Below are 19,304 nucleotides of genomic sequence, written 5' to 3' on the forward strand. Positions count from 1 at the left end.
ATCTTCTCTGTATCGTTCCAATTTTAGTATATGTGCTGCCAAAGCGAGCACTAATCTCACTTTTCTAAGAATTGCCTGCACTGCCCAGAGAGCAGATCCCTGGCAGTCCCCTCGGTGCTGTGCCCCCATCCCTGCCACACCATGGACAGGGGTGTCTGTGGTAGATACAGCACTCGGGTCAGACCAATCAGAGCCTCTTTTCAGAGTCTGAACTGAGACATGGTGGTTTCCTGATTTGTTAATTTTACTGTCTTCAGTGTTAGAGTGTAAAGTGTTAGGCTCTAAGACTGACAGGAGCAAGGGAGAAAGGGAGATTTGGGATGGCCATATTTTGTGAAATAGATTGGAGAAGTAGAGAAGGCCAGTGCGTGGGGGAGAAAAGAATGATACAAGCAGAAGAACAGAGTCATAGAGAAATCCTGAAGGTTTTCCGGCTCCCATCTCAAGACCCTTCCTAGGACCCAGTGGGATTCACATTTGTGGAGACATCCTTTTATCATTACAATAAATGCCCCTCATCTGCTCAAGCTAGTGCTACCTTGTAGCCATCCATCATAAGAAATAAACTCCACTTGCATGGTAGGGTCTCAGATGAAGCTAGAGGTATTTCTGACAGAAGATTCTGGAGCAATTCAGGTCTGTCCCTACTAATATATACTGAACGGGGTACTTAACAGGAATCCTGCACAGACGCAGGCTGATTCTGAAAGGCAGAGCTCCGGGCCTCCCTTTGGGAGTTTCTTGCAGGGTCGAAGCCCCCTTACACAGCTGTCTGTGACAATCAGATGCAAACCTAAAAAGCAGGAGAAGCAGAATGTTGTATCAGAACTCCTGGACCCACAGCATCCCAGCAGCTTTAAACAGGGGAGACGGAGGGAAGGGCTGAAATCCTCACCATCCCTTGGTGTCCCTACTTCTCTGCCCCTGGTTAATGGGGCAGGTGGAGGGAGGAAGCACCACAGAGCAAACACTGTTCATTTGTCCCCAGTCTGGGGACTTTCAGGTGAAGGCTGGCACCTTCTATATCATAAGCCCTCAGCTTATGGGGACTCAGTCCTGGATCCCCTCCCTTCTTCACTCCCTTGCTTCCATCAAAGGAAATTTATCTGAAACCTGGACCGAGACCAAACCTTTCTGCATGAATCTCTTTGGAAAGAAATGAACATTCCTGATAAAATGCTTAAGCTTCTTCTTAGGAAATATAATGGCACTGAGATTTGTACTTTGAAGCTAATTTTCTACTCACCCTGTTGACGGTCATCTGTCAATCTTTTTAATCATTCTTGTCCTATAGAGTGTCTACCAGGATAGAGGTAAAAAAGTGGTCACCTTGTGCTGAGTTTGGCTGGCTGGGTGGGGCTGTATTGCCTGGAAAGGCCCAAGGGAGCTTTCTGGGGTGCTGAAAACGTTCAGAAGTTCATCAAGTTGTACACTAAAGATTGTGTGATTTACTCGATAGAGGTGGAAAAGTATTAAAAAGCAATTTTTTTTAAGATTTTTTATTTATTTATTTGACAGACAGAGATCACAAGTAGGCAGAGAGGCAGGCAGAGAGAGAGGAGGAAGCAGGCTCCCCGCTGAGCAGAGAGCCCGATGCGGGGCTCGATGCCAGGACCCTGGGATCATGACCTGAGCTGAAGGCAGAGGCTTTAACCCACTGAGCCACCCAGGCGCCCCTAAAAAGCAATTTTTAAAAAAATTTTTCCTAATGTGAATCTTTGAATTAGCCTCCCAGGGGATGGATCCACACTGGCATCCAGATTGCAACACAATTTTGACATAGGCTTGCAACAAAGCCATCCAAAAAGTTTAACACTCTCTTCTAAACTTAAGAGCCCTCTTCCACTTCCTCCCCAAAGGGAATACTCTGTCTGGGTGAGAACCTGTTGTTTTGCCCTTTCCCTGTCTTCTGGTTCCAATACTGATTTTTCCTTTGGGAAACATTCTCTGGGCGGTGTAAAAGGAACTGTCAATCAAAAGCGCTAAGGGGGCGGGCACAAGACCCAATTAGGCCAATCAGAGGCTTTAGCCTGGGAATCGGACTCTGAATCTGGCCCTCAATAACCCTCAGTAAGGCGGTAAACCGAACTTCCAGACCATCTGTCACCTTCTGCTTCCTGGATCTACACACTTGCCCTTGTACCTCTCTTTCTGAGGCCTGATTCTTTCCCTTTTACCTGCCATTATCTAAGTTGCTTCCTTCCCCCCCAAGTCGCTTCTTTGCTAAAAGTTACCTACAGTGAAGGCAACCATATGATCACGGTGGGCTTCCCAAAAAGGAACTTTCCCAAAAAGGACACACGCTTCGGTTGCATGCAGAGCATACACCCTCAGCTCGGTGCTCAGAGCACTTTTTTTTCTTTCTTTTCTGGAACAAATGCTTAATTGGAAGAAAAACTAGGGCACCGGCGTGAACGAGGGCTCTCCCTGGCAAACTGGGACATGCGGTCACCCTACACCTTGACCACTCAAAGATCCATCTAAGTTGACAGCCCCGAGTGGGATGTCCTATGTTGAGTCACACATCCAGCTGTGAGGCCCGTTGCTGGTGGGGGCCCCCCTCAATTCCTCTGCATCTCAGCTTTGTAAACAAGGCCCATGAGAGTAACATGGGGCCTCAGTTGTCACCGTTTATGTTGGAACATTGACGACATCTGATCTTAGAACCTTCCAACTTTCCTTCTTGACTAATGAGAATGTTCTTCGCAAATGGTTTTGCCATAGGACCACATTAAGCCTCCTCTTTCTCATCTTGAAAAGGTCACGATAATACTGACGTTTGTTGCAAGGTTACAGATAACTGTATGCGCCCAGCCCAGTGACTGACATACTGTATCTCGTCGCTCAGAATTGTGTTTCACATTTTAATATCACTACAATTGACCTGTATCCTGTGATCAATAGCAGGTGGTTTATTTTCAGTAGTTTTTTTGTTTTGTTTTGTTTTGTTTTTTTTACTTACTTGATTCATAAAATAATGGTACGTCTTAAAATCGATGCTTAGATTCAATAAAACATAGATGCTTGATACATTAGTTATTATCATGAATTTTTAACTTACCAGACTTAATTTAATATTATTAACTATTGTTAATATCATTAAATAGTTAACTATTATAGTATTGTTAACTATAACTATATTGTGGCTATTTTAAATTCTTACTTAAAAAAAAAAGATTATTTAGGGGCGCGTGGGTGGCTCAGTTGGTTGGGCGACTGCCTTCAGCTCGGGTCATGGTCCCAGAGTCCTGCGATCAAGTCCCACATCAGGATCCCAGCTCCATGGGGAGTCTGCTTCTCCCTCGGACCTCCCCTCTCAGGATCTCTCACTCTGTCTCTCTTTCAAATAAATAAATAAAATTAAAAAAAAATTATTTATTTGAGACTGAGCAGAGAGCCCTTGATCCATCCCAAGACTCTGGGATCATGAGCTGAGTTCAAGGCAGATGCTTAACTGACTGAGCCACCCAGGTGCCCCTAAATTCTTACTTTGATAATTTTATCAAAGTTGTAATATGTGTATCAATTCTGTAAGGCTTGTTACCAAATCAGCAGTATGCCTGCCCCATCTGCCCCATGTGACCACTTTCAGCTCTCAGATGATTCTTTTTTTTTTTAATTTTTAAATTAACATATAATGTATTATTAGCCCCAGGGGTACAGGTCTGTGAATCGCCAGGTTTACACACTTCACAGCACTCACCATAGCACATACCCTCCCCAGTGTCCATAACCCAGCCACCCTCTCCCTACCACCCTTCCCTGCAACCCTCAGTTTGTTTTATGAGATTAAGAGTCTCTTATGGTTTGTCTCAGATGATTCTTCTGATACTTATTGCCAAATGTCTAAATAACACGCTTACATTGCTTTAGTTTTTTGGTTTTTTGTTTGTTTGTTTGTTTTAGATATTCCTGACTGGCTTCCTACTAAGGAAAGTAAGAAGTGAACTGTAACCATCCCTACTTCCGCCATGGGAAACACTCCCTACCCCAGTCCTCCAAATAGTCATGCTGTTATTTCATTTCTGTGGAAAATTAGTAAATAGCACTCACTAAGCTCGAGCTTAGTTATACACTCAACTATTATTTTGCCTTTTGTGGAAAATGTTCATAGTTAACAATCGCCTGAGGAAAAAAATGTCTAGTTTCTATAATTCGTACCTAACTCAACTTTAAACTGTCCTTCCTTGCCACGCAGACATGAAATATTTATTGCTTCAGTTTCTTGAAGACATTTCTTCCATAGCCCCTTATCAAGCCATAAACTTTTTTTCTTTTTCTTTTTCTTTTTTTAAGATTTTATTTATTTATTTGACAGAGAGAGATCACAAGTAGGCAGAGAAGCGGGCAGGCTCCCTGCTGAGCAGAGAGTCCCGGATGCAGGGCTTGATCCCAGGATGATCCCAGGACCCTGGGATCAGGACCTGAGCCAAAGGCAGAGGCTTTAACCCACTGAAACAGCCAGGCACCCCTCTTTTTCTTTTTTAAAGTAAACTCTACCCTACCCCCAACGTAGGACTTAAATTCAGGACCCTGAGATCAAGAGTTGCATGCCTTACCAACTCAGCCAGCTGGCGCCCCCACAGGACTATAAACTCTAAGTTTCCGGCAAAACCATGTTGAGATCATTCTTCACCCTTGGGGATCTGATTTCACCCCAGTCTGGTGCTGGATCCCGTGCATTTCTTGTTATTCCCACACACGCTAGCCTTCCTTTGATAGAGCAAATCTTCCAGTGACTTCTGGAAAGAGTACCTGAAAGGCTAATTTTTTTTGAGAACTTACAGATCTGAAAATGTCTTTATTCTATCCTTGTACTTGATTAATAATTTGGGCATATGAGTGTATGTTAAGAGCATTTCCCCCAGAATTTAGAAGGCATCATTTTCCAACTTCCAATGTTCCTGTTGAGATGATATCTGAGGTCATTCTGATTCTTGATCCTTTGTATGAAACTGGTTCTTTCCCTCTGGAAGCTTCCAGGATCCTTTGTCCTCAGTGTTCTGAAATTTCATGAAGATGAATCTTGGCATAGGTCTTATTTTATACAGTGTGTTAGGTAGTCATAGGCCTCGTTATTCTGGAAAACACACGTCCTTCAGTTCTGAGAAATAGTCTTGAAAAAATTTTTTAAAAGATTCTCTATCCCCTCTATTGTGTCAAACTCCTGAATTAGGCTCTTAGACTTAAAAATTTTTTTCTTTTGTTTTAGTTAAAACTATGACACTTGTTTTTTTCCCCCAGTAGATACTACTTAATACAAGAGCTCCAGAGACGCCTGGGTGGCTCAGTTAGTAAAGCTGCTGCCTTCAGCTCAGGTCATGATCCCAGCATCTTGGGATTGAGTCCCGCATCAGGCTACCTGCTCAGCAGGGAGCCTGCTTCTCTCTCTGCCTCTGCCTGCTTGTCCATATTTTCTCTCTCTCTCTCTCTGATAAATAAATAAGATCTTTAAAAAAAAATATTAAGAGCTCTAACTCTCTAGAATTTAGTTTGTAATTGGGAAAACTGAAAATGTGCATTAAGTCAGAAAGAAGAAATGTGTAGGAAAAAAACAAGTGGATGTTTCAAACGGCTCATGAAAGGAAAATACCAGACCCAGTCCTAACCAGACTTAGGAGTTCCTTTTGGTGACCTGAAATACTTGTATGTATGTCAAGGTAGAAGGAAATAAACTGAACCTTTCTGGAACCCTCACTGTATTACAGTGAAAGTTATTTGCTTACTGCTAAATGATTCGTATTCTGGTAGGACTGAGTTCACTTCTTTAAATTTTAATCAACACATGGCAAATATAATTTAGTAAAAATGACAACTATATCTACATGCAAATTTAATTTCTATTAGAAGCCTGTATGAAAATCTTACCTATGAAAATACGATCTTAGAACTCTGGCCCCAAATTTTAAATGGCCAAGTTAAAGATCTTTAAAAAAGCCACACATAGGGGTGCCTGGGTGGCTCAGTGGGTTAAGCCTCTGCCTTCCGCTCAGGTCATGATCTCAGGGTCCTGGGATCGAGCCCTGTGTCGGGCTCTCTGCTCAGCGGGGAGGCTGCTTCCCCCTCCCTCTCTCCGCCTGCTGGTCTACTTGTGATCCCTTTCTCTCTGTCGAATAAATAAATAAAATCTTTAAAAAAAAAAAAACACCCACACATGGTTGGGGGTGTCAGCTGGCTGGCTCAGCTGGAAGAGCACGTGACTGCTGGTTTTGGGGTTGTGAGTTCAAGCCATGTGTTGGGTATAGAGGTTACTTACTGATAAAATCCTAAAACAAAACCCCCCCCCCAAACTACACAAAAATAACCTTCCAAAACCACACAAAAATAACCTTGGGCTGTTCTTAGCTAATTTCTCCACAAAGCAAAAGTGGTAACATTTTAAGTGTTTTATTGTAGAACAATGTACAGCTCAGTTAGCCTGTTCCTCTGACTTCTAGAATTTTCTCTCACATTTTTCATCTTTTTGGGGTTTTTGGTTGACTATGTGGAAAACAAAGACAGAAGGAAGTGTAGATAAAATTAAATGCCCTTATAACCTGCAGCCCACTGACAAGGTCAGAGTATAACCTCTTGGACGCTCCCAACTGTCTTAATGCTAGTGTCTTGCTAGAGGGAAAAACCACCTTGGGTTGACAATAACAAGACCTCGAAACCCTCTGTTTCTTTAGTAGATGAAAATCCTTTTGTAACTTCCCTTATTTTTACCCCCCTCAACCCCAAAGTATATAATCAATTGCTCCTTACGATCTGGGGGCGGCAAGTAGCTCTGTCCCTGGGCTTTAATAAAATCACCTTTTTTCTTTTTGCACCAAAGACATCTCAAGGATCCTTTCTTGGCCTTTGGCTCCAGACTCCAACAGCATTATTAAAACAAACAAACAAACAAAAACCCATCACTGATATTGTTGTTCCCATTCCTGGAAGATCTCTTCCATTATTTTCCAACCCTTTAATTAAGAATATACTCAATTTACAAGTGCTCTTTTGTTGCATGAATTTTTTTTTAGCAAGGATTTTCTGCACTGTTGGTATTTGAGTGTGTGTGTGTGTGTGTGTGTGTGTGTGTGTGTGTATTTAAGATTTCATTTTATTTATTTGAGAAAAAGAGCAGGAGGAGAGGAAGAGGGAGAAGCAGACACCACACTGAGGAGGGAGCCTGAGGCTCAGGACCTGAGCCAAAGGCAGACACTCAATCGACTAAGCCACCCAGGCGCCCCTGTTGCGTGAATTTTTAGAATTGCATCTGTTCTTTTTGTGGATGCAAAAAAATTTTTTTATTTTTAAGTAATTTCTACACCCCACACGGAGCTGGGAACCACAACCTGGAGATGAAGAGTCACTCGCTCCTCCCACTGAGCCAGCCAGGTGCCCCTCAGTATCTTTTTTTTTTAAAGATTTTATTTTAGAGAGAGAGAGAGAGAGAGAGAGAGAGACAGCATGAGCGGGAGGTGCAGAGGGAGAGGAAGAGAGAGAGAGAGAATCTCAAGCGGACTCCACACTGAGCGCAGAGTCTGATGTGGGGCTCGATCCCAGGTCCTTGCGATCATGACCTGAGCTGAAACCAAGAGTCAGACGCTTAACCAAATGCGCCACCTGGGCGCCCCGCACCTGCAGTATCTTAGCTAAGAAAATTAACCAGATTTTTTGTTTCTTAAGGTAACAGTCCTGCATTTTGTTTCCTCCAAGATGGTTTCTTTTGGTGTCTTTTTTTTTTTTTTCCCTTCTGTTGTCCTTACGTAGGGATCTTTGGCTGACTCTTCAAGTTTAAGAATGGGGCTCTAAAAGGTGTGGGAATTCCTGTCGGTGTAGGTGGGGTTTGGTGGCTGAGGTCCTTCCGCTGAGTTGCTAACCTCCAGCTAGGTTCATTAGGAGGAAAGACCTTTTTAAGTGGTCATTGCACACTCCCTAGGGGTTTCTCCAGTTGTCTGCCCTCTGCCAGGAGAGGCAAGGCAGGCTGCCAATGCCCAGCAGCGGAGAGGGGAAAGGCGGCTGGTGAAGCCTTTACACCCAATATGGTAACTTCCCCCTTAACCCTCTTTTCTGTAAAGTAGCCAGACTCTCTACTCTGCCTGGCCTCCCAGGGTTTTGCAGGGTGATGGACAGGAAGCCAGCAGGCTACATGCAAAGGTGAGCTGGTCTGCTACCTTGTATTTCAACTGACCCTGTATTTTTAGCCCCGTTTCACTTCCCCTTCCCCAGGTTCCTGGTACTAATGCCTCACCCTTTGGGGTCAGCGGAGTTTTCAGCGCTAATCCAAATATAATCCCTCTGCTTTCCAGCCTCATGGGCTTTTGCCATTAAGAAAATCTCTTTCCCTGTCACTTTAATGGGGCCTCAGGAGCCAATGGACCTAAGCGTGTGACTTCAATGCACTATGCTTAAGTTCAAATTACTTTAAGCTAAAAAAGCATTAGTTTGAAAACCAAATGAACATACCAGTGACCAAGATTTTCTTAAATTCTGGATCACAGAGCATCTCTAACGTGCATTATCTTCTTTGAGGGGGATGACAACTCTGAAATATAAAGATTATCCTTTCTGTCTTATGGATGAGAAAAATGGGGGAAAAAAAGAGGTTCACACACTTTAAAGCAAAAGGACCACATAGGGCCAAATCTAGACAAAAAAAAATTTTTTTTTAATTAGAATTTATTAGAAATATTAAAAATCAGGAGAACCTGCATTCACACATCCAATTTCAGCAGCTCTTGAAAGACTGGGAAATGGGGCGACATGGTACCCACACACTTCCTGTGGTGACAATCACTTGGAGCTGAATCCCAGCTAATCCTTTCAGATGGGGCCTGTCTCCCCACATCCCCCTCCTTCCACAGCTACTTCATCCAGTCGGCCACTCGGTCCCTTGTTACTAGGAGACATTTGAATTTGAAAGGGAAAACAAAGAAACCACTTTATTTGAAAAGACCATATGGAAGTGAATACATATGCAAAAATAAATTTGTAACACAGGCCACTCCCCTGGGCCCCACTCAGGGTCCACCTTGTCTAGGTTAAATGGTTACCTCGAGAGTAGAAATAGGAGTAACAGGCACAAATCCATGCAGAGAAAATGCGTATTTTGTCTCCTTTCCCCCACACAAGCTGCATATGCCTTTGTAAACATGTGTCCATTTGTAAAGCATGTCCAGTACCACAGACAAATGTTCTGGGATGAAAGGAAGTCATTAAGATAGCAAGGAGGGTACTTTACCTGGCTTGGTTCCCCAAGTTTGCATTTGATGATGAATCCCCACAGTGCCTCAGGGGAGGGCAGAGGGGGGTGGTTTTCAGATGTCCAGGGGTTTGAGATTTTTTTTTTCCCCTCTTACAAACATAAAGTCTGCTTAAAAAAAAAAACAAAAAAAACCCAAAAAAACCTATAGCAAACCTGAAAGGGACATTACACTCTAATCTAATTTTAAATTTTATTCCCAGGATCCTCTAAGTAACAGCAGCTTTCAAATCCTAGCTGTAGCTAGCTGCTAACCAGCAGGGTCACTGTGAGAATTTATCTTTCAAAACCTTGGTTTCTCCATCTGTAATGGAAGATACAGGACATATCCCAGACTTTGCTGATCTCCTGAACCTGTTCTTGCCCTTGAAGATGGTCTCTAATGTCTTCCCAGTTGGGCTGGAATGTCCTGGGGTTGCCTTTTGTTTCTGCATGCCCAGAATCTGTGGGGGTGGGAGGGGAATGCCCTCACCAGCTTTAACAGGCACAAAACTAGGTTTTGAAGGTGGGATAAGCTCTTCTACTGGCTCAGATCAATCTGGGCATCACGCAGATCATTTGACTCTCACTGGTCTTCAATAAGCATTTGCTAAGCTCTCTATCCAGGCCATCCCAGCCTCCTGGAAGAGAAGCTGGCTGAGTTAAGGGCGTGGAGGTGCGTAGGTTGGAACTGGAGGAATGACACTGTAAGCCAGTTGGGACAACAAATCATTAACTGGGAGGAAGACACAGAGCCACGGATCAGGTGCTGTGACTAGGGCTGGCTCTCTGTTTGCTCACACATTTATCTCCAAGGGCTTCCTCTGCCAAGGCACTGTGTTTTTGAGCACTGGAAGCTGAAAATCTGGTATCACTTTTGACTTCTGGGTGTACTACAGTAACCCCCTAGTCAAGGCTTACAGCCGAGTGGGCAAACCACTGCCTAGGCAGGCTGTTTTGGTAAGAAAAGTTTTACTCGAACATCAGCCAAGCTCATTCATTTACATACTGTTCCTGGGTGTTTCTTCACTACGACAGCAGGGCTGAGTAGTTACGACAGAGACCTAGGACCCACAAAGCCTACGATATTTACTACCTGGCCCTTTACAGAAGGTAAGAAGTCACAATCAAGCCGCTTCTCACTTACATTTACCGTATGCAATTTAACTGTATGCACTGGTTTAAAACACATAAACGAAAAACCTAACATAAGCCAACCCCCTTGATGGGGTGCAAATGAAAAAGGGGTGATCAGTCCCCACTTAGAAAGGAAGCTGGTTGTGGTGAATCCATACACAAAAAATGAGGGAACCTGTAATTTACAGACGTTCTAAGGGATTTTTTTCAAGGGTAATTCTGAGCCTGCTTGATTTTTTTTTCCCCTAGTGCACACTCTGAACTTTGGAACTAAAGGTTCAAATGCTGGCACAGGTTCACGACTCCACAACACTTAACAGTAATGTGTTGAAAGAGCTGTTTTAACCGACAGATAAGAACAGTTTGTACTCCATGTCCTGCTTTCCTTTTGTTTGGTTTTGATTTTTTTTTTTTAAGATTTTATTTATTTATTTGACAGACCAAGATCACAAGTAGGCAGAGAGGCAGGCAGAGAGAGAGAGGAGAAAGCAGGCTCCCGCAGAGCAGAGAGCCCGATGTGGGGCTCGATCCCAGGACTCTGGGATCATGACCTGAGCCGAAGGCAGAGGCTTTAACCCACTGAGCCACCCAGGCGCCCCTGTTTTGATTTTTAAACACAGAAAGAGAGGCTGCTTCAGCATTGGGGCTTGATCAAAGCAGTGTGTTCACTTTGCCTTGATGCACCCGCTGAAATCATACTGATATTAAATCTTACTCCTTTTCAAGGGAAAGCTCATTAAATACAGAGCCACCGCCTGGCCCTGGGGAAACTACTGGAACTAATGAGTGTTTATAGTTCTTACCCTCTCATCCTCAAAACATTTTAGACAAATCTCAAGGGGCTGCTGCTGAAATCATCCTGCTGCAATTTGCAAGAAAATCAGCACAGCTTCAAGCAGAAAATGGCAAGGACAGGGGCTGGGGAACAGAGCCTACATAGGAACGTCAGAATGTCAGATGCTAAGGAACCACAGAGAACACTGTACAGAGATACTTGGGTTAAACACTGTGGATGCTGCCACTGAGATGTGAAGTTATGTATGTCTGCTTGGAGGAAAGGCTCCAATTCCAAACAGCTGTCCTCACACGTTAAAGATTTGAGGTGCACCCACTTCTACACTAGCTGGAGAAGTTAGAGGTAGTAAATGTGTGCATACAAAAAAAAAAAAAAAAAAAAAAAAATCAAACCTGCTTTATAAAGCCCACTGTAAAAAGCATGCTGAAAGATGGAATTTGGCTGTATTCCAGAAAATCAGTTGCATTTAGGAAGAAAATTAAATGAGATTAGTGAACGGTCAGTGTGTAGGCCTTTGTCAAGAGCAGAGATTAGTGAACAGTGTGTAGGCCTTTGCCAAGAGCGGAAGGGGGCCTGGGTACTGTGCAATCGCATATCTGCAGAAGGATGCCATGCGTGCTCCCAAGTGCTCTGAGAGATAGGGCTCTGCACTAAGACATAATCCACACGCCACGGAAAGCTACAGTGCAGCTCTACCTTCCCCATCACAGCTCAGGAAACAAGTTCTGTGGGCCCCATATTTCATTTCAGTTCAGCCTGAAAAAGCTGGCGAGCAAAGCCCAAAGCCCCATTTTTAACCCATGGCAGAAAAGCACATTCTTATATCTCATGAAAAAAATAATAATAATAAAAATAAAAATTGGGGGGCTTTTTCAATCCCCGCTCCCCAAGATGCTGCCCTAAGGGGCAACTGCAGTGTCTTCGCTAATAGCAAAGACATTTTCAAGAGTCAGACAACGAAATACAAAAGTTGATTTACAACACACTAAAAATACTTGCCCCTCCCCTCCAAACACCCCCTAAGCAAGGCAGTAAGTCTTTTTTTCCTCCTGTCTTAGCGCTTCTGCTTGGGACTGGCCAGCCGGGATTTTCCTGGCAAGCTACTCCTCCATCTGCGCCCAGGCCTCCTCCGCCTTCTGGTAGTACTGGTTGGCCAGCCGGCCCTTCATGGCTTCCATTGCTGCCTCGGCTGCCTGCGTGTACAAGTCGCCTGAAGAAGAGCAAAGTGGGGCACAAAGAGGTGAACCGCCTGTTGTTTTCGCCAGTTCCCCCGTCCCCGACCCCTCCCTGGGAACTGCCATCCTCAACTACTCCTCATCCCTTTACGGCTTACAGACCCTGCGTGGACACGTGATTCAGGCCTGGCCAATCAGAGCACCCTTCCGACTCCCACCAGGCCTTACAGACTTCCGCATAGCCAATCAGACACCCAGACTTAAGTGCAGCCAATCAGAATAAGCCATCTCCATGAGCTCAGTGATTGGTATGGGGGGGGGGGGGGGGGGTTCCATTTGAGCCAATGAGAATCAGGCTGGGGATTCTGACAAGACTAATTGGGAGGAATGCATGGAAGGGGAAGAAATAAAGTAGAAGAAATAAAGATTATGAACAGCCTCGTGTCAGTTCTGGAGAGGTTTTACTTCCAAGAAAATTTGTGCAACATATATAAAAACACCTGGTTTTCTGAGTTTTTCTGGATTTAGAAATTTCACATAAGGATTATAGAATTGCATTATAGATTATAGAATTGCATTATAATAATTGCATTATTATTATTTGCTTAGTTTTTTTTTTTAAACTTTCAAACTTTTAAATTTAGGCTTGTCCTATGGAATCAGGAGGTCAGTATGTTTATTATGTAACAGAAAAAGATGTATATATATATATATAACGTGCAGATCAACAGATGTGTGGATAAAGAAAACACGCTGTATCTGTATGCTGGGATATCATTTGGTAATAAAAAGGAATGACGTACAGATACATGTTATAATATGGGTGAACCCTGAAAACATTTTGCTGAGTGAAAGAAGCCAGATACAAAAGACCACGTATGGTATGATACCATTTATATGAAACATCCAGGTAAATCCATGCAGACAGGCAGTAAGTTGGTTGCTGCCAGGGATGGGGGTAGCAGGGAAACGGGGAATCACCACTAACAGGGGACAGAAATGTTCTGAAATTAGATAGTGGTGATGGCTGTACCACATGACGAATATACTGAAAGCCACTGAACCATACACTTAAAAACGGTGAATTTTATGTAATAAAAGTGTCAGTTCAATTTTTAAAACTGCAGAAATATCAAACTCCTAATATGTAACCATTAAAACAAAAGTGTTCATCTGCATACCAGCTCCATAAAGCGGTAGGAATCTCTCTCCTCTCCAGTGAAAGAAGAGACTCAGTCTTGTGTCTTGCTGTAATGCCCACTGAGGGAGGAATTACATCCCTCCCAGCCCAGCTCGATCCTCCTCACCCCCACCCCACCAGGGGCAGCACAGTCAAGCCTTACCTGATCTCTGTGGGTCCTTCTTGAGCCCGCAGCCGCCAGTGAACAGCATCTCCGCCTCCCTGGCCAGCAGCGTGTACCGAGGCTCATCCTGCATCCCGTCGTACTCACCGCCCTCATCACAGTCCGTCATCTCCAGGGCAGTATTGTACCAGTGCAGAGCCTCCGGCCAGTCCTGGCACCTTCCAGGACATGGAAAGGAAAAGTTAGAAGTTACCATGGCAACAGGCAAGAGGGAGGAGGTCCATCAGCAGGAGGGACAAATCAGGGATCCCAGCAGGGCCACCACCTATGATTCATGACCCCTAGTGCCCAATGCTACCACATCTAAGGGCTGTCATTCGCACTGCAGATTTACACATTAAGACAGCAGTCAAGTAGCTTTCCCTTGCAAGACTGGTGTATTACACAGTTTTCCAACAGATGTGTAGATTATCTTGAGGAGGGGGGTTGTTTTTCTAGTTTGTACAAAGTCACACTCTGGGCTAGCATTAGCAGTGGCTGGGACACCAGCCAATCCGCCCTATGACTCAAGTAGGAGAAGAGGTGGGTGGGGGACCTTTTGCCAAGGCCTCTGCCAGTGCTGGCCAGCTCTGGCTCTCCTCCAGCACAATCTGGGGCTCTCCCCAGAATAGCGGGCTTCTCTCTCTGGTTCTGCCCCTCTACCCTCAACTCTTTCTCCTACTATAGCACAAGAACGGCCAAGCCACCGAGGGCAGACATGTTCCACCCACATCTACACAACACGAAATACTGAGCAAACAGGGCAGCGGGCTCTTTTCTTGGAGTGTACTAACTAAGCATGTGAGTAACTATTTATAGCACATCAGGAAAGAGCAAAGAGAGATGCAGATAAGAAAGTCTGTGGGTCTCATGAAATTTTCCAGGAGCCACAGCGCCAGTGCCTTGCTGGCCTCTCCTCTGAGGCCCTACCTCACACCTCACCAGGGGCCACCCCCATCTTCACTCCCACTAACCTTCCTCAACGCCAGACTGGCTGAGCCCCCTTCTCTTCCCTGAACATGCCAGACCCCATCTGCCCCTTGGCCTTTGCACCTGCTGCTCCCTCCGCTTGGAGCGTTCATTCTCTGCCTTTCCATACCTGACTCCCCATCCCCCCAACCTCGGCTCCTATGTTACCTCTTTGGAAGCATCATCCCCAAACACCTCATTTCCTACAACCACCCTAATCTGCAATTCTCCTGTTTACTTATTCACTCGTTTAACATGGTTTCTGCTGGCTAGAACATAAGCTCTAAGAAGACTGGAACTTTGTTTTGTCCACTGCTGCATTCTCGGGGCCTGGCAAATAGCTCAGCCTCCCTCACGGAGGCCGAAGGAATAAACGTAACCACGTGGCTGGCTGGCATGGGGTTCAGGAGAGAACACGGATTCCATTTTATTTCACAGAAAGGGCAAATCATCTGTGCATTACACCGGAAAGAGGAGAAAGGACCTAATCTCTACCCACCCCCCGCCCCACCCCACTCTACCCCAAGTGGTCAGGGTGCCCCCCCTGCCTCAGGATTTCCAAGGACTTTTCCTTCCCGTGTTAAGTGGTAACTTCTGAGAAGGCTGAAACCACAGAAACGCAAATTTGGGCCTACATGGGGCCCTGCCTTACCCAGAGCTGGCCCTTAATTAACGCTCCCTGAATGGAAGAGGCTGGAACTGCTTGGAATGAGGAAGAAGAATAAGAAAATGACTATAGCAGAAGCTATAAGAGAAAATCGTGATAGATTTAACTATACGAATATTAAAAACCAGTTGCCCCAAACCCAGTAATGATGGCCAACAAGTGGAAATGTGGCCCCCCTCCCCCCACAGGGATGGCAACCAACCCTGAAAAACATTTTTTTTTTTTTTTAAAAGAGAAGCATATGCCTAAGAATTGATAGCTTTAACATTAAAAAATTCTTAACAGGGGAGCCTGGGTGGCTCATCAATTAAGCGTCTGCCTTGGGCTCAGGTCATGATCTCTGAGTCCTGGGATCGAGCCCCGCATCGGGCTCCCTGCTTAGTGGAGAGTCTATTTCTCTCTCTCCCTCTCCCTCTGCTGCTCCCCCTGCTTGTGCGCACTCTCTCTCTCTCTCTCTAATAAATAAATAAATAAAATCTAAAAAAAAATGTTAACAAATCAAAAACAAAACAAAACACTATCATCTTGAATAAAAAGTAAACAAAAAGGGTGCCTGGGTGGCTCAGTGGGTTAAGCCTCTGCCTTCAGCTCAGGTCATGATCTCAGGGTCCTGGGATCGAGCCCTGAATCGGGCTCTCTGCTCAGCAGGCAGCCTGCTTCCCCCTCTCTCTCTGCCTGCCTCTCTGCCTACTTGTGATCTCTCTCTCTGTGTCAAATAAATAAATGAAATCTTTAAAAAAAAAAAAAAGGTAAACAAAAGGCATGAGGAGAAAACACACAGAGGAAAGCCTTCCTAAGGACCTCAGAGACAAATCTGCAATGCCCACCTCCAGCCCCTCCCACCTGTGCCAGGCTCCCCCACCCCTGCACTCAGTGGGTACCATACATGTTGGCATTGGACCTGAGGTAATCACAGTATGTCTTTTTTGTTCACTTCCTCTCCATACCAGTGGAGCTCTGAGTCCACTGAGAAGCTGGCTGGTGCACAGTACACTGGAGGGAGAAAACCCAAGATTTGGCCCTGTCACTTGCTAGCTAGGTGACCACGGGCAAGTCCCTTCCCTTCTCAGACCTAGTTGAGTCACCCACACAACGGGGCTCAGAAGACCTGCTCTGAGTCCGAGAGAGGTGCTGGTTCACTCACTCAACTACTAAGCCAGGCCCCGTGATAAGCGCTGGGATTACAGAGAGGCAAGGGACACGATTCTTACTCTCAGTGAGATAAAATCACAGACATGAAGCTACGGTCCAAGTAAAAAGGGGCATTATTGTCCCACAGTAGCTATCTGGTCAGTTTTGGGGCTGTGGGATACATAGAACAGGAAGGATGCTACGAATCAAGACATTTTAGACACTGAGAGCTGCATATGATACGGCTACAGTCTTGATGCAGGGAGGGGAGATGAGACCTTGACCCAAAGAGAGGGGAGATTCCAGACTGCTCCAACCCTGTAGGAGTAGACAATGGACATGCCTGCCCTGCTCCCATCCAGAATGCCATGGGCTCCCAAGGATAGCATGGGTGGCTGTGACCCAGTGGGAGCCACAGGGCTGGGCAATGGGTCCCTTGACCAGTTCAATTCCTCCAAATAATCTCCACTGTTGGAACCTCTGGGGCTTCCCACTGGCTAAGCCAAGGAGATGAGGTGAAGCTGGGCCACCCTTTCTTCCTCCCACTGCAGAAACCAGTCCTGACCCCTGGGCCCGAGGGCACAACTGGAAAAGTGCTGGCGCCCCCAGAGTCGTAGCCTCCTGGGGACTCAGAGCCACTCTGGAAACTCACACTAGGCCTGAATCACCCACAGCCAGAGCTTCCTTCCTTTCCTCTCTCTCTCCGAAATGAAAAATAAAAATAAAAGTAGAGGGATGCCTGGGTAGCTTGATCTGTTAAGCGACTACTCTTGTTTTCAGCTCAGGTCATGATCGCAGGGCTTGTAGGGTCAAGCCCTGCACTGGGCACCATGCTCAGCAGGGAATCCGAGTCTCTTTCCCTCTCCCTCTACCACCCCCACCCCCGCCCGACTCTCTTTCTCAAAAAAATAATAAAGAGTAAATAAAAATAAAAGTATTCTTTAAAAAAATAAAAAAATAATAAATAAAAATAAAAGTAGAAAGAGGAAATTATAACCACCCTTAATCCTATCATCTAGGGACTACTATTCTGGTGCAAAAGCAAATCCTTTCTTTGCACAATGGCTAAGAGGTCCGTCATTTATCTCCTGCTATCTGCCATGCATATTGGGAATTACAGGCATCTCTCAATTAACCCTCCCACAACCACCCTGGGATACAGGTTCTTTAATTACTCCCATTTCATACCAGGAAGAGGCTGAGATCAGGAAGGAGAAATGACTTACCCCCAGCAGGAGACTGGGAATGGGGGAGCCAAGCCCAGAACCCGGGTCTGTGCTGATACTGAGGGAAGCCCCCACCTGCAGCCCAAGATCCCACCAGCACTACCTGAGCGACAGCCACAGTACCTGTCTGGGCTGAGGTTCTGGCCCGTGTCAAAAGCCCGAGCCACCAGGATCATGGACTGTCTGTCACCAGCTTCAGCCGCCTTCAGTAAGTATTCGAATCCTTTGGTTTTATTCTCTTCTGTTTCCTGTTAATACAAACCAAAGAGGGGAAGAGAGACAGAGATAAGGCAAGGAAGAATGGGAGCTTAGCCCACTCTATTTTATTTTATTTTAGAGAGAGAGAGAGAGGAAGAAGCAGGTTCCCTACTGAGTGGGGAACGTGATGTGGGACTCTATCTCATGAGATCATGACCTGAGCTGAAGGCAGACGTTTAACCGACTGAGCCACCCAGGCACCCCTGCTTGGCCCACTCTCCTCTAGAGAACCACATGTTCTCTCTCCAGTAGGGCTCCCTGCTTCCATTATATAAGAAGTTTTTATTTTTATGTATATGTATTTATTTTTTAAAGATTTTATTTATTTATTTTAGAGAGAGACAGTGAGAGAGAGCATGAGAGGGGAGAAAGTCAGAGAGAGAAGCAGCTCCCCGTGGAGCTGCGAGCCCAATGTGGGACTCGATCCGGGGACCCTGGGACCGCGACCTGAGCTGAAGGCAGTTGCTGAACCAACTGAGCCACCCAGGTGCCCTATGTATTTATTTTTTAACTTTAAAAGTTTTTAACGGCTTTATGGAGATGTAATTCGCATACTGTACAATTCATCCATTTAAACCCACAATTCAGTGGGTTTTAGTATATTCACAAAATGTGCAACTATCACCATTATCAATTTCAGAATATTTTCATCAGCCCAAGAAGAAACCAAAACAAAACACCTCCACCGTCACCTCTCAAATGCCCCATCTCACCCAGGCCTAAGTAACCACTAGCACACTTTCTGTCTCTAGAAAGTTCTCTCATTCTGGATACTTTGTATAAACGCAATCACGCATTACCTGGTCTACTGTGACTCGCTTCTTTAACTTAGCATAAAGCTTTTAATGTATCAGTGCTTTGTTCTTTTTACGGCCAAATGTTAACAGTCCACTGTATGGATATACCACATTTTATTCATCAGTTGGTGGGTGTCTGGTTTGTTTAAACCTTTTGGCTACTGTGAATAACGCAGCTATGAACATCTGTTACAAGTTTTCATGCAGATGTGTGTTTTTAATTCTTTCGGGAAGATACTTTGGAGGGGAACTGCTGGGTCACATGTAACTCTAAGCCTAGACTTTGGAGGCTCTGCCCAACTGCCTCCCAGTGTGGCTGCCCCATGTGACAGTCCCACCAACACTGCCCATTCCCACCTGCTTCCATGCTGCTCCCCCACGATGCTTTTTTTTTTGTTTTTTAAGATTTTTTTTTTTTTTAGATTTTATTTATTTGACAGACAGAGATCACAAGTAGGCAGAGAGATAGGCAGAGAGAGAAGAGGAAGCAGGCTCCCTGCTGAGCAGAGAGCCCGCAGTGGGGCTCAATTCCAGGACCCTGGGATCAAGACCTGAGCTGAAAGCAGAGGCTTTAACCCCTGAGCCACCCAGGCG

At 45.1% G+C, this 19,304-nt stretch overlaps 1 protein-coding gene across 1 annotated transcript in view; it reads right to left on the minus strand.

Annotated features, from left to right (window-relative positions):
• Window positions 1-11,532: 11,532 nt before the first annotated feature.
• Window positions 11,533-19,304, minus strand: part of LOC111162285 (eukaryotic elongation factor 2 kinase) — a 60,602-nt gene continuing 52,830 nt past the window's right edge. Inside the window, exons 16-18 of the mRNA XM_022526585.1 lie at window positions 17,779-17,903; window positions 13,663-13,841; window positions 11,533-12,354 (exon numbers count right to left, since the gene is read on the minus strand). Coding sequence (XP_022382293.1) covers window positions 12,245-12,354; window positions 13,663-13,841; window positions 17,779-17,903 — 414 coding nt within the window. The 3' untranslated portion in view covers window positions 11,533-12,244. The remainder of the gene's footprint in view (window positions 12,355-13,662; window positions 13,842-17,778; window positions 17,904-19,304) is intronic.

Source organism: Enhydra lutris, unplaced genomic scaffold (genome assembly GCF_002288905.1).
Source record: "Enhydra lutris kenyoni isolate GAN:26980312 unplaced genomic scaffold, ASM228890v2 scaffoldscaffold90, whole genome shotgun sequence".
NCBI classification, from domain to species: Eukaryota; Metazoa; Chordata; class Mammalia; order Carnivora; family Mustelidae; genus Enhydra; species Enhydra lutris.